Genomic DNA, 16,731 nt, shown 5'->3' on the forward strand with positions numbered 1-16,731 from the left:
GTTTGGCCAGTCTGCTAATAGATTTCCATTTATCATACAACTAGAGAGCGAGTGAGAGTTGTTTCAGTGGAAAGTATGACCGTCTTCTCTTCTCGTGTGACTATTTCTGCCACTTTCATCACTCTTAATACCAGAACAAGCTTTTAGAAGTATGAGGACACGAAAGTATGAGCGGAAAGGAAAAAGACAGGAATTATTGAATAAGACATATTTTCCCTTATGTGTAATATCTGAATGAATCGGTCAGTTGAAGGTAATGGGGAAAGAGGTAGTCAGAGTGAAATGAGAGTGTATGAGTGTGTTTGTGTGGTTGTTAATATAAACCAGAGTTGGACTGTAGCCTTGGTCTTGGTGTCAACTGCATAAATTATCATAAATTTATCACTGATCCCAGCCAAAGAGTACCTAATCAGGCTAAACATTTTGATATCGAGCCTACTGTAGTTCACATGAATGTTTTAAATTAAAAGGAAAGTAGTACACTAGTGTGTAAGACTAAAATTGCATTTATTAGGTGTTTAAATGGCCACATGAACCACCCTGATGTCTAGACATGGGGAAATCAACTTTACAGTTGTACTTTTAACAAGAATTCATTTTATGATGTCCATAGATATTTCCATTTATATTCAAGTAAGGTTATGTTTTATTATTTACCCAAAAGATACAAGCACAAAGCTGAAACAAAGATGCTAAAAGTCATAATTTATAATAGGTGTTATTATTAATGGCATAAATAACAGATGTTTTAGTTATATTGTGTATTCTAGTGTATTTTAGTATATTCTGTATTCTGTTTTAATTACTTAAATTATATAATTTGGAATGACATGCATTTGATTTACCTCTACAAACATTTTTACATTTTTTTGGCTAATGTTTTGGTTGTATTGTGTTTCTCTGCAATTAAAAAAAGTTCGTTTTTTATTTCTTTTCGCCACACCAGTATATCAGCCATTACAGATAAACTATTATCAACTTTTTTCAGATAAATTGACCCAGAAAGTTATAAGTTTTGCATTCTGAAATAAATGTGCTTAAAGGGATAGTTCACCCAAAAATGAAAATTCTGTCATTAATTACTCACCCTCATGTCGTTCCAAACCCGTAAGACCTCCATTCATCTTCGGAACACAAATCAAGATATTTGTGATGAATTCTGAGAGCTCTCTGACCCTCCCATAGACAGCAATGTAATTAACACGATCAACGTCCAGAAGCGTAGCAAGGACATCGGTAAAATAATCCATGTGACATCGGATACTGGATACTCTCCAAAATGGCACCAGGGTGACGCGGAGGAGACGAATTGTTGAATAAAGTCATTGTTTTTATTTTCTTCACGCACAAAAAGTATTCTCGTAGCTTCGTAAAATTACGGTTGAACCCCTGATGTCACATGGATTATTTTAATGATGTCCTTACTACATTTCTGGACCTTGATCGTGGTAATTACATTGCTGTCTATGGGAGGGTCAGAGAGCTCTCAGAATGCATCAAAAATATCTTAATTTGTGTTCGGAAGATCAACGGAGGTCTTACGGGTTTGGAACGACATGAGGATGAGTAATTAATGACAGAATTTTCATTTTTGGGTGAACTATCCTTTTAAAAATAAAATAATTTGTGCTTGGTCATTCCAAACGATCTCTTCCTTTTTAAAATGGATGGTTTTTAGCCAGAAATAAAGCTGAAATAAAATATAAATATAAGACAAAACATTAGAAAAATATTAGAAAACCTAAAAAAAAAAAAAAAAATGTTGTATTGGCCACTAACTGAAATAAGTTTAGGTTGAGGTACTAAAATGACTAAAATTGGGAAAAAAAATTTAAATTATTTTAATGAATTAATTATTAGTTCAATTAAATTAATTAATTAAAATTAAATTAATTAAATTAACTAAATAGAACAAAAACGAAAGCACATAACATTACTAAAACCTAAACTAAAATTAAAATGAAAACCCAAAATATAAAAACAAAAGCTTATTGAAAATATTAATAAATACTATATAAATAATACTAAAATAACACTGGTTTGTAACTCTTATTAGCAGTTTCCTCTTATGCACATGCTGTTGACATTTTAGGCCCTCAAGCTGTAGACTTAAAAGTGCCCATCACTATGACAGCTCTTCTGACCCCACACACACTTCAGCTTGAGTGAATCTCTAAACAATTCTCTCCAAAACAAAATTCCTTGTGTCGAAGGGTGTGTGAACAACAGCAGAGTTATGAGTTCCTTTTTCTATTGACTTTTGCAGAAAAAGCTCTAAATGTCTTTTATTATTATGATTATTCCATCCTGAGTTGCGTGTCATTTTTCCAGCAGTCGGATAGAGTCATAACCGCAGTCATTGCTGGGCGAGGCTCAAGTATGCAAATAATGCAATAAAGCATTTTTTTAGAAGATAATGAATTAATGTCCCAGTTTCAAGGCTTTATTGCCGTCCAGGAAAGTATTGTGAAGTTTAAAGTGACTCTAAATTCCCGGCCATGTGGGAGTTTGTTAGTATTAACATCGGTGAGATAAATGAACACAACCCAGTTCTCCTTCATGTCATTTAATAAATAGCTCATGGTGTAAATGTATCACACTTTTCAAAGTGGATTATTGGGAAAAGGCTTCATTCGATGATATATTTCCCTCCCGAAATGGCCATACCCCAGATATTGATGATTCAAAGTCGAATTAAGACCAAATCCTGCCTTTCCCAGCAGCAGATAAGGTTGCCGCACAATGCACCAGGTGTGCAGCTGTGTGTGTGCGCGTGTGTCCCACTGCAGTCTGGTGCCCAACTCAGACAGACTCCTGGGAAAGCACGATGTAATCTCACAAGCACACTCGTTTTCTTTCCTTCCTTTTGTCCCCTCCCCTTCTCATGTTCTTCTCTTTTCACTGAGATACTCACAGAGCAGCAGCAGCAGTGGCGGCAGCACTTCCTGGTTGTGTCAGTGGGCGGTTCCAGCCAGCGTGATTGGCGCTCGAGTTCGGCGCTCAACGCAGTGCTGCTGTTTCTCGCAGGCTCTCGGCTCACACACACACACACACAGTGGCGCTACCAGCAGCCACACGCGCAGCCTAAGCGCTCTGTCTCTCTCTCTTTCTCCTCCTCTCTGAGAATGGTCCACCCGGTGCCTGAGGCTCTGCTGTCGCGGCCTGCCGCCCGTGTCTGATCTCTCACACACATACGCGCGCTCAATACTAATCATGATGTGAGAGGTAAGAACTGCTTTTCTGTACTGTCTCTCCTGTCAGTCTGTCTTTTGCAGTTCTAACAGCATTGCACCACTTTTGCATGCTTCGTATGTGTGGGATTGGGGGTTGTTCGGTGTGTGTGGGCTGTTTTTGACTTTATAGGGTGCCTTTGTGGTGAACTGCAGTTTGTTATGTCTAGGCGATCGCAAACAGTACGGCACGACGGGGGGAATCTCAGCTGCGTTCGAAAAAGTTGCGCGGCTGTGTGTGCGTTTGGCAGGAAACTCCCCCCACCCCTGTGCGACCGGCTACTTGTTTAGACAGTGCGATTGGTTAACTGTTGAACCTGAGAGCACTTCTCCTTTTTGAAACTCCCCTCTCGGGTCTCACTTCCCTTCTGTTTGTTTTATGTGCATACCAGCGTGTGCAGGGATTTTTTTTCTTCTCTCTTTTTTTTCTCTCTTATGACAGAGCCGCGCTTTCCACTCCCCCTGCATGTAAATTACGTGTGACATGTTTAACTGCCGTTTCCTAATATGGCTCGTGCTAGATTTCAGAGCGGTAGGACCCAGTCAGGCATCCTGGGACTGCACAGGGGCGTGTGTGCGAGAGCGTAACTGTCTGCAAGAGGGAAAAGAGAAGGGAGAGAGATGTTGACGCAGGTTTTCACTTCTGTCTGAGTGCGTCACTCTTCCGTGCAGTCATGTAAGTAAACGCTGAACACGCTCTCACTGCAGAGAGAAACATATGGATTGGAGCTCTCACAGGTCTGCTCGTCGGCTGCACTGAAATGGAAACATGTAAGGAAGGATTGCTTAAGAACAGGTTATGCTGACTTTTAGTGCACTTGCGCGGGTTATTGTTTCACCGTGCTGCAGAGTATTTAGAAACGAATGCCGTCGCTGAGAAGTCAATGCTGATCGGTGGTGTATGATTAAAGCAATTGTTTCAGTTGTTTGAAGATACCATTTTTTGTAGGGGTGGGGGGGAAGAAAAATAAATAAACGTTCTGTCAGGGTGGTCTGGCGCCAAGTCTTTGGGTTTTGACAATGGTGTGCTGTAGTTGAGAAAGTGAAAGTGTTGCGAAAATAAGCACATGCAAGCACGCTTCACTATATTTTGCATCCGATTCTGTTTAGACTAGCTCTAAATCGCTGAATTTTCCATTAGCGATGTAAACTGTGAATTATCATGGATTGTAAAGTTGATGTAAAAAGATTCTTGTAAATTAATTGTTGGTTTAATCCCATATGCTAGCTGTTAAACAACTGTTGAGATGATAAATGTGTTGCACCTGCGTTAGGTATCGTAATAGAACATCTGGTTGTTCATCATCTCCTCGCGAACACGTCTTATCCTCGATTTTTCTTGCCTTTTTGTCGTCTTCACATTTTATTTGGGGTGTTTTTGCATGCAAATGTGCCTGTTGTCTTTAATGCCACTAATAAAAATATGTCTGATGGCGGCCGCGTGTTGGACGTGTCAAGATTTGTTTGTGCGTTCAACAACTAGAGGGCGTCGTTACAAAAAAAGAACTTATTGTTTTGATAAATTCCTAACTCTTATCAAACTGAATTGCTAACTATTATCATTTGAATAGGTAATAAATGGTATGTTAAAAAATCATTAACATTTGACCTCTCCAATTCACGCAGCTTTGTAGAACGTTTAGAGCTGTGAATGTTTCTGAGTTACTGGGTAGAAGGGCTTTTGCTTGAAGCTTTGTTCTGTGTAACCATGGCGATGATACTATTTTCAACCCTTTCCAACATGGCAATCATCACCTACACACATCTGAGTCAAACGATGGAAGGCTGTGGTTTATAACCATCTCCGCTGCCCGCACACCTTTCTGATCAAGCACTCCACCCAGATTCAAGCGAGTCCCTTTATGCATTAATGCTGAAAAAAAAAACGCTGATTTGGTTCAGCTGAACTTGGAGAAAATTGTAATCGGCATTTTAGAGCATCCACATGGTGCCTGATTCCAGATCAGAAGCATTTTGAATTGCATATTGACATCATAAAATCCATTCTTTGCTACCGACTGTCTGATAAGTTAAATTTTCAAGATACGCCTTAAAGGGATAGTTCACCCAAAAATGAAAATCCTGTTATCATTTACTCTCACTCATGTCGTTCCAAACCTGAGTTTCTTTCTTCTGCTGAGCACAAAAAAGATATTTTGAAGAATGTGGGTAACCAAAAAGTTGACGGTAGCCATTGACTTCCATAATATGGAAAAAAAAATACTATGGAAGTCAATGGCTACCATCAACTACTTGGTTACCCACATTCTTCAAAATGTACTTATAAGGTTATGGTTTTGAGGATTTTTCTGAAATAAATTGACAGATTTGTTCATGAAAGTTTAGTGCTATGGTTTGATCATAAAAATAATGGCGATGTGCATCATACAAAAGCTTTAGCCTATATATGATGTATAACAAACTGCATAAAGTTATTTTTGGAACTTATAAAAGTTCTATGACATCATACTGTAAATATACTTCTTGGTTAGTTTTGCAGTTCTGTATCCTTCTATTTATAAAAGTGTTGTTAATGACACACTTTTGCAGCCTTAAATGGTAACAATTTCCCATTATGCTTAGGATGTAGCTAGTTTGTTTACAGATCTGATTTAAAATCTCCATCAAACACTGCTTTTTTAAAATATTAATACTCTGCATATTTGAAGTGTCAAAGCTCTATGCAGGGAGAGTTTGTTTTCTGTTTCCTAGACACAGACTAAACTCAGACTGATTTTAACCTTTCATTATAATTCCTCCATTTAAAAAGCTGGTCTTTAATATTGCACGGCTGTCGAATTACAAACAGAGCCACAGGAAATCAAATGTTCAATCAAGCATTTCTCACTGGCAGGAGCATATTAGAGATCAGTACAGACGTAAATAAAGCCATAAGCCAAAGTGCAAAAACATTGAAACACTTAATATCTCATTCATGTGAATCATTGAAATAGTTTCCATTTCTGAAAAGAGAACATAACATCCAGTTCTCCTCCCAGTGGCAAAAATGTTTGACTTTTTAATGGGCTTTGATTGGCACACTTCCAGATCATTCTCTCTCTCCCTCGCTATCGGTCTTATTTTCTCTCCTTGTTTGACCTTGCAGCAACTTCTAAGAATTGTTATTCCACTGCAAAGGATTGTGGGAGATATACGTGACATAATAGCCAAATCATTTAACTAAAAAAACGGGACCAAAGAAACAGCATTGTTATGTTCAAGTGAAGACGAGGATCTTAAAGTAGAATCCAAGTCTGAGCATGAATTTACTTTAATTGTCACGGTGATTATTCCTCTTCTCAGTAAACACGGATAATGCAGGCATGAGCCTGTTTAATGCGAGATCAGAATCATGCTGCAAGGCTCATGGATTCACATTATCCAGAGCGATCACTTTCTTTTCATTTCACAAAATCATTTAGCCTTTTTGGAGTATTCAGCGTTCCCAGGAATCCAGTCTTATCGGATTAAAATATGTCATTCCATAAACAGGGCTGTGCTTTGTGTGTGTGTATATGTGTGTTTTGTGGACATCTGTGTCTTTTAAATAGGGCTGAACGATTTTGGAAAATAATTTAATTGCGATTTTTTTTACCAATATTGTGATTGCGATTTAATATGCAATTATTTTTTAAACCTCTTTATGTTCTATATTATTCAACAAAGACAAGCAATAAATCATTGTATAGTATGACCAACACAGTGTTGGATAGATTAAACGTAAATGTTCTTTTCTGTAGGCCAGGCCTATATGTTACGATGAAATTAGGTGATGCATGCATCGACCGATATGTGTTTTTCAGGGCCGATGCCGATACCGATTATTACAGACCGAGTAGACCATTAACCGGTATTTTGAACTGATATATATGTCTGGTGTATAAATGAAAATGAATGTCAAAATTAAGAATAACAAGGGCTCTGACAAAAACTGCCTTCCCTGGTGTTGGTTGCACTTCTTACTCTTGTCTTCTTCCATGAATCCATCTACAATAAGAATAATATAAAGAGAGAGTTAAAAGTGGGGCCACTGTATGCTTCATGATTAAGCCTATGAATACTGTACTACAGCTAAACAGCTTGGGGACGTGTAAGTATTTGGCTTCAGTAATTTACATGTTAGAAATGTATGTGTAATAGCATAACCTCTCATAATTCTTCATTAATTATTTTCTGATGACTAAATCTTAACCTACAAGAGGTGACTATTCAATTCATCATCTAATGCACATCAATTGATTAACTTAAAAAAGCACAATGTATATAATAAGTGTAAATAATTTAATTGTCTTCATAGCTCCATTGTAGAAGTTGTTTAGAAGACCGCAACTATTTTAATGAAACTATAACACTAATAGCCTATTTTAGGCAAACTTGGTTCAAAAGCATTTTGAAATGTCTCAATTTTTGTCATCCCAATCTTAGTGTACGTGACAGTATCTTAATCTTGGCCTATGTGACAGTAATTTCCATTAGTTTTAATTTACAGTGCAGTGCAAATGAGGGCATAAAACATTAATTGTATTTGTCTTTTAATCAAATGAGAGTTAAACTCTATTTTTTGGCAAACAAAGGGGTTTACTATTAAAATTAATGCATAGAAGAAATAGCGTATTGTGTGATTATTCTTTTAAACAAAAGTTGTAATAATTGTTGTAGTAGTATATTTTTTAAACCTCTTTATGTTCTATATTATTCAACAAAGACAAGCAATAAATCATTGTATAGTATGACCAACACAGTGTTGGATAGATTAAACGTAAATGTTCTTTTCTGTAGGCCAGGCCTATATGTTACGATGAAATTAGGTGATGCATGCATCGACCGATATGTGTTTTTCAGGGCCGATGCCGATACCGATTATTACAGACCGAGTAGACCATTAACCGGTATTTTGAACTGATATATATGTCTGGTGTATAAATGAAAATGAATGTCAAAATTAAGAATAACAAGGGCTCTGACAAAAACTGCCTTCCCTGGTGTTGGTTGCACTTCTTACTCTTGTCTTCTTCCATGAATCCATCTACAATAAGAATAATATAAAGAGAGAGTTAAAAGTGGGGCCACTGTATGCTTCATGATTAAGCCTATGAATACTGTACTACAGCTAAACGGCTTGGGGAAATGTAAGTATTTGGCTTCAATAATTTACATGTTAGAAATGTATGTGTAATAGCATAACCTCTCATAATTCCTCATTAATTCTTTTCTGATGGCTAAAACATTGAAGACCGCAACTATTTTAATGAAACTATAACACTAATAGCCTATTTTAGGCAAACTTGGTTCAAAAGCATTTTGAAATGTCTCAATTTTTGTCATCCCAATCTTAGTGTACGTGACAGTATCTTAATCTTGGCCTATGTGACAGTAATTTCCATTAGTTTTAATTTACAGTGCAGTGCAAATGAGGGCATAAAACATTAATTGTATTTGTCTTTTAATCAAATGAGAGTTAAACTCTATTTTTTGGCAAACAAAGGGGTTTACTATTAAAATTAATGCATAGAAGAAATAGCGTATTGTGTGATTATTCTTTTAAACAAAAGTTGTAATAATTGTTGTAGTAGTACTGTGCCATTCACATATACAGAGACATGCAGAACATGCAGGATTCATATTTAAATAGTCTTTTTGTGGCTTAATATTTACAGATACTAGTCCATAGCGCGAGTCGATTTAAGTGTACTGACCTACTTTTGATTAATTCATCCAAATTCCGTGACATTCCGCGTTATAAAGGTAAATTCCATTCCGCGATTCCGTCCGCGTTTTCCCCATCGCGGAAACCATAAATAGATAATATTGAGGTGTTTTGCAACTTCAGTGTAGTGGATTGTGATTTATTGCAACTTCAGCAACGTCTGCTGCTGCCTTAGAGAGACAACTGATGTGTGATCACTGAAGCAGCTCCAGTTTGCAAGCGCTTTTGGTGTGAGAGTGCAAAACTTTCAGTGCCTTTAGCCTTCCACGTTGATTGGTCGGACTCGTGACTCCCAACAAATCAGATGAGCAGTGGGCGGAGATTGTGCTAGGCCACAGAGTGGTGAGTTCCGACAGGCTGCATCAGAGCCAAATAGCGTGTTTCAAAATTAAATGATTTTATCAGCAAATCGGTTTTGAAAATGACCGATACCGATAATCATAAAAATGCTTAATATCAGCGCCGATAATCGGTCGACCCCTACATCAAAGTACCGCGAGAGCTATAAGAGAGCAGACGTCTCCTTACACCGTGTCTACACCAGATGCGACAGTTGTCGTGTTGCGCCGCGCTGCAACATCTAAAGTCTGTCTACACTGGACACGACAAAGTGACCATTGAAAATCATTTGAAATTTGTGTCAGTGCGGCATAAATAGAACGCAGCAGCAGTTTACTGTCAGGAATTTGTCGCACCGCACCGCATCCAGTGTAGACACGTAGGCTTTCTCTCACCGTACTTTGATGTCATATACACCGATCGATCTTCAAGTCGAACACACCTTTTTACTCTCGTATGTCACGTGACGGTGTAATCGCAACCTCTGCGGTTGAAAAAAACATATTTTTTCATATCGCGATATTATCGCAAATACAATTAATCGTTCAGCCCTACTTTTAAAGCTCTTTGTGTGTACACATGCGTGTGTTTTTCTTTTATAGTGTACTTCCCGATAACTTCAGATAGTTTTCTGTCCCATAACTTCACGATAACCATATTTCTGCTTAATAACCAAGTTTGTTTGTTTGTTTGTTTTAAACATTTATTGTAAACTATTGAGTTATAATTATATATTTAATTATAGTTATTTATTTATTTTTATTATAAATAAATACGTTTTAAAATAATCTAATAAATAGAATAATAAATATTTATATTTCATTGAATTTATGATTTGTTTTAACATGTATATATTATTTATTTATTTTAAACTATTTAAATTATTAGAATAAATTATTGAATTAAATAGTGAATAGTTATTAGAAACTATTTAATTCTAATTATATATTTGATTTTATTATTTATTTATTTTAATATACTCTCTCTCTCTCTCTATACAAACTGTCTGCAAGGTAAATGTTTGTGTTTGCAAGTCCAACTCTTGTCCAAAAGAGTTATTTTCTTTTTTATTTCAGGTAGTCAAAAACACCTCTAATTCAGTTCTGTTCAGTTTTTGTGAAGAGTTAAAGGTGCTGTGAAAGGATCTAATCACAGACTCGTTTGCTGAAGAGTCCTTTAGGAAGGTCTTTCTAAGCTGTTCTGTGGTTATGTGTGTTGCAGGTGGGTACTGAGTATCGTGCTCTCTCTTGCGTCTGCCGCTGCTTGGACCTGCTTATAGTACCAGCCTCAGCTTTCCTGCCTGCTTGCTGCCCACATCAGTGAAAGGACTGTCCGCCCAACCCCACAATCCCTGTGACCCCGAACGACCCCTACACAAACACACAGAGCTGAAGTGGGCACTATTGAATCAGCCAATCAGATTCAAGGATTTTTGCTTTGGGATCCATTACTGCAGTTCTCTTTTTCCTAGCAGCAACATTGTTTTGTCCTTTTTGCTTTGGCCTGGTGTGCATCCACAAGGAAAGAGGAGCTTAATGATCTAAGAAGGAGAGGAACATTCTTAAAAGGACAAACACAAGCACACCCAAAGCACTTTGGGATATTAAGGAATTGAAGTTTGCTTGCCGCTAAAGCGTGTTGAGATGGCGATGAACATGGCTTACATGCGGGACACGAAATGGCTGACGCTGGAGGTGTGTCGGGAGTTTCAGCGTGGAACGTGCACTCGCTCTGATGCTGAGTGCAAGTTTGCACATCCCGCCAAGAGCTGCCAGGTGGAGAACGGGAGAGTCATCGCGTGCTTTGACTCACTGAAGGTAAGAAACACCTCAAACTTTGACACCTCAGCCGTTTGCAGGTATTTCAGGTATCTAGATGTATGCCAACAAAATGTAGTTTCAATTTCTGGCGGAAATCTGTCTGTCTGATCTTTCTTAACTGAGTATGTCCACTTTTGGTCACATGATTCTATTTATTATTATTATTAGTTTTTTTTTGTATTTTATTTATTATATTTGTATTATATATATATATATACAATACAATACAATACAATACAATATATATATATATATATATATATATATACACACACATTTTTTTTTGACCTATCAATTTTTCATAAACATAGCAGAGAAAAGAGAGGAAAATATAAGGAGAGGCCGGACTCAATTCTAATTATATATTTGATTTTATTATTTATTTATTTTAATATATTTTATTATAAATATATTAAATATTTAATATATATATTTTCTTAATTATAAATATTTGTAATTCTGTAATATATTCTAAATAGATAGATAAAAAATATATAAAATAAATATGATTCTATTTTATTTATTATTGGTTTTACCATGTATTTATTTATTTATATTAATTTTTTATGAAAAATCTTTTTTTTTTACTTTTTCTGTATATGGTTAGTGTTGCTCGCACATGCAGACCTTGTTGCCAAGAAGTTCAGACTGGTTTTTAGAAGTTTGTAGTGGATGGTTACTAGGGTATTTTGGTTACTTTTTATGGTAGTTTCTTACTGTCCCAATTCAAAAGAGGCCATTTTCAAGTCTCAGTGATATTCTGGTCTCTAGATATGCCTCATTGTGTAAGAAACTTTGTCATTGCTGTCAATTTCTTTTCTTTTTTAAATGTAACTGGTGGCTAATACCAAGCTAGCACAGTTTTAATAACAATAACTGAAGTAACTATGTCATATAAGTTATGGTGATTTTATTTGTAAAGGTGTTTTCTCTCACCCTCTCTCAAACTGGGCTGCTGCTCTTAACTGGCATGTGGCCGAGAACATTGCTTCATCTCTTCCTATGATTGGCTCACCGCGAGTCGTGCAATACTTCAGAGATACAGGAAATGACCTCGCCGTTCACTTTCCACCTTCTCAGTCTCTGTTAAACTATACGTCACAGCTCTTAGCTTCAGCTGTGATGTGCTATTTGGATTGGTTTTCCTCAACCTGCACTGAAACTTCAGATTGTGAAGGGCTGCTTTGTGTGTGTGTGTTTGTTTATGTAAGAAAGAGCCCAGTGTGTGTGTCAGTGAGGTGTGTGTTAGGCCAGGAATGTGTGTGACAATGTTTTATTTGCTCAGATCGACAGTATTCTACAGACTTCAGTGCATTTCTGGCATTTTTAGGAGTGTGAAGGATTTATTCAGCTGGTCAGAGTCTAATAGAGAATGAGTGAGAAACAGAGCGAGGGCGAGTGACATAGAGAGATAAAGTGGAGGATGGGCTGCGTTCCAATTCTACTCACGCTGTCTGGCCTAAATAATATGCAAGATTAGTACAATTCCAGTGAATTGCGCATTTTCTGTATGCATGGAGTACTTGGATAATCTACTTCATCTGCCAAAATATGCAGTATGCAGTATAATGTGCATTGAATATTGAGTCTCATATTGTGATGTACCCAACTTAATCAGTTTTTACATGAAACTGGATCCAAAATGCAAAATATGTTTATTTCTGAGAGGATAACCACCAGACATTGCTAGCTGAAGTAAACAGATGTCATGTGATAGCCTCATGATGAGTTCATGTGCTGATAATGTGGCATGATATAGTTTGAACTGCTTATTGTTGCAGAATGCATTCCATTCCACATGCTATTTTAAAAGAAATATTAAGAATTATACAATATATGGATGATTCTTCAGTTAGGGGAACTTTTCTGTCCCATAAGATGATTAAAAAATGCAATCTTTCTAGTTTTAAAGGATACATTTCAAAGATAAATTATATTAGCTTTATTTATTTATTTAGCTTTATTTGCTTTTTCAGTTTAAGTTTATTATTTTTTGCTTTTTTCATAGTTTTAAATTTAATTTTGCCATAATTTCAGTACCCGGACTTTTTAACCTTAAATTTATAAAAGATTTAAAACCAGGAAAATTCTTCTTTGCACCTTTTCCTAAATTCATTAGATATGTATTTGTATTTATATGTTTAATGTGTAACTTTATTAGGTGGTTTATTTTATAATTTTTAGAGATAGTAATATAAAAACTTGAGTCAGTCAATTATTTAATTAATTAAAATAAATAAACATAGCAGAGAAAAGAGAGGAAAATATAAGGAGAGGCCGGACTCAGAAATTTTGCATGCTAGGCTAGATTACTCATTGCCTGCATTAGTATGCCCACTTTTGGTCAAATGATTATAAATAATTATGTATTTTTATTTTATTTTTATTGTTCTTATTTTAATCTCTGTATTTTATATTTTATTTATTTAATTTTATTTAATTTTTTTCATTTATTTATTTATTTTTTTTATTGGTTGCTCTTATTTTATTTTTGATCATTTTTGACACATTCTTTTTACATGTATTATTTTCTATTTTAATGTTTTATTATTGTTGAGATTTTTTTATTATATATATATATATTATTTATTTATTTTTTATTTGTTTTTTTTACCATTTTTGACATTCTTTTTATGACCATGGTTGAGAAAGGACAGAAAAGGTAGAGCAGGAAGAGAAGCAAAAATGAAAGATGTTGCTCACATCAAATCATGTGCACCAACTACTAGGCCACAACAATTTTTGGTTTTAAGAAATGTTTCCCTTTAATGCAAATATTCAGATTTATTCATTCATTAATTATAGATTTTTTTACCAGGTTTTACTAGTTTACTCATTTTACTAGTCAAATAGCACTTTAATGAGCATGAAAATAAGCAAGATTAGTTTCCATATTATCTGACTGTATAAATGGCTCAGTGTTTTACCTCAGAATGACACAGCACAGGCTTTAGCCGTAAATTCCTTCTTCCTACTTACTTTGGATGTTAACATGAGCATTCCACACACTATATAAAAATGTAAATCAACTTCACTGTAAAGCGCAGGGACTTTTATATGGGAATTTCTTTTACAAGCGTAGTAGTCTAGACCACAGCACTTATGGGAGGACCATGGCAACACACAAGCATTTGTTGTCATGATTGTTATCGGAACTGATGATCATTGTCACAAAAAGAACAAGCCTTGGCCTTCATATGATAGGAATTAGGGGTCGACCGATATGTGTTTTTCAAGGCCGATGCCGATACCGATTATTACAGATCAAGTAGACCGATAACCGATATTTTGAACCGATATATATGTCTGGTGTAAAAATTTAAATTAATGTCAAAATTAAGAATAACAAGGGCTCTGACAAAAACTGCCTTCCCTGGTGTTGGTTGAGTGTAGTACTCCCACAGTAAACTCTTTATTTTAAAGAGTTAAACTCTTTATTTTTGGGCAAACTCTTTATTTAATGGGTTTACCATTAAAATTAAAACATGGAAGAAATAGCGTATTGTGTGATTATTCTTTTAAACAAAAGTTGTCATAATTGTTGTAGTAGTCAGGGGTTAAAGCAAAAAATAAAATCTTTTGACTGAAAAGGTTTCCTCGGCCAAACCCCATTCCTCAGCCATACCTGTCACACACCCAGTTTAAGAGCAGTGTTTTTCTTCTTGTAATCAAGAGCGCTTGTCCTCCTAATTAAAAAAAATTAAGGAGCACCTTCTGATCAATAATCAAAAATTCTGATAAAAAATTAGCCTTCCTAATATGAGGTGAAGTGATTTACAGGGGCATTTTCTTTTTACCTTTGCAATGGCATAATTTTCATCTGTAAAATTCAAAAATTTGTTTATAAACTTTCTATAATTTCTATTTAAAACAATATAATAAGAAGTAGAATAAGACAAATAAGTTACCAATCATGAAATTAGTATTAATGAAAAATTAATTTGTACTACAGAGGTGGCACAAAAAAGAACACACAAGTGGCTTGTAGGTACATTTTCAGACATTCACGGCTGAGCTGTTACTTTATTTGGAACTATTTTCGCTGATGAAATAGCGCAAAATCAGGCAGTAGGCCTACGTGTTTATTGAACTGTTGTATTAAATCAATATATCACATTTGCAAACTCCTTGAATAATTATTCAAATCTGTCACTATCCTTATCGCGATCTGTGGGCGCACATAAAATGAGAGTTCTCAAGACTCAAAAGTACTTAAGCAACGTCTGCTGCTGTCTTACCTTTGAGAGACAACTGATGCGTGACCCCTGAAGCAGCTCCAGTTAGCAAGCGCTTTTGGAGTGAGAGTGAATTCCGCATTGATTGGTCGGACTCATGACTCCCAACAAATCAGATGAGCGGTGGGCGGAGACTGCTTTAGGCCACAGAGTGGTGAGTTCTGACAGGCTGCATCAGAGCCAAATAGCGCGTTTCAAAATTAAGTTATTTTATCGGCGAATCAGGTTTGAAAATGACCGATACCGATAATCATAAAATTGCTTAATATCGGCGCCGATAATCGGTCGACCCCTAATAGGAATCCTAAATGTTTTGCTTAGAGAAGTTCCTGCAAACTCTCAAAGTTGCAAAACATTTCGACAATGTTCAAATCCAGGTCTCTCACAGAAGAAGACTAAACATGAACTGATTATTCTGTGCTTTGCTGCCTTGTAATAATAACACACTGAATCTCTGATGTTTGGACAAAGCAGGCTGAGGTCTCGGCTCTTTTCTGCGGTTTTGGTTCAGTTCCTCATTTGGTTGAGTCAAAGATATACTCAGTACAGCTTACGCACTCTGAAACCACCAGAACCCGAGCCTGGATGAACCGAAGGTTTTGGTAATTTGGCATTCACGATAATGCTTTTCATTTAATGTTGATAATTATATAGCTATATTGTTTTTTTTAACCCTTCGACTATTCAGCAAACAGCCACTGGTAATAATACAAATCCCAAAAATATGAGAACATATACAGAGAGAGGCTGCTCGCAGAAGCTAATGCGTGTGTTTCTGTCATTCCCGTTTCCCGTCCTGAGGTCTGAACGGAGTATTTGCTCTCTTCAGATCCAAATCCTTCATGATGAACAGCCTTATACCAGCCAGTAACTCCACAGAGATCTGATCCTCCTCCATGAGCCCTCTGCTTCTCCCTCTAATAACACCAACAATCACATCCATCAGTGTGGACCCCAAGACTGGCCCTCTCAGAAAGTCTGAGTCAACAAAGACAGAGAGGTCTGTAATGCCTAGCAGAAGAAACTAGGTGTTCTCGTAACTTCCTGCCATTTGGATACATGAATTGTTTGGTGTTTATAGAGGGGAAAACACTATTGTGTTATGACAAGATATTTTAATCGATGGACAATTGTTAATTTATCTTTTGTAATTTCATACAAAAGTTCTGACAAAAAAATTAAACACTGCTAATGTGAGTTTTATAAGTATTGCTATTTTATTTAATTATTAGCATTAAATATAATTAAGTAATTAACATTTTGTATTTTATTATCATCATATTTTATATCCAGTAAAACAAGCATCTTAAAACATTACTTATATAACTTATAACTTATTTAAAAGAAACACATTTAAAATAAATAAAAATTATATATAAAATAAATTATAAAAAGTATAT

The 16,731-nt window shown here is 35.9% G+C and overlaps 1 protein-coding gene across 1 annotated transcript in view; it reads left to right on the top strand.

Moving 5' to 3' along the window:
* The first annotated feature begins 3,732 nt into the window (after positions 1 to 3,732).
* Positions 3,733 to 16,731, top strand: part of LOC107698460 (muscleblind-like protein 1) — a 43,674-nt gene continuing 30,675 nt past the window's right edge. Inside the window, exons 1-2 of the mRNA XM_016499471.1 lie at positions 3,733 to 4,001; positions 10,498 to 11,093. Of these exons, the coding sequence (XP_016354957.1) occupies positions 10,920 to 11,093 (174 nt within the window). The 5' untranslated portion in view covers positions 3,733 to 4,001; positions 10,498 to 10,919. The remainder of the gene's footprint in view (positions 4,002 to 10,497; positions 11,094 to 16,731) is intronic.

This window comes from Sinocyclocheilus anshuiensis, unplaced genomic scaffold (assembly GCF_001515605.1).
Source record: "Sinocyclocheilus anshuiensis isolate Anshui unplaced genomic scaffold, SAMN03320099.WGS_v1.1 scaffold1910, whole genome shotgun sequence".
Classification (NCBI taxonomy): Eukaryota; Metazoa; Chordata; class Actinopteri; order Cypriniformes; family Cyprinidae; genus Sinocyclocheilus; species Sinocyclocheilus anshuiensis.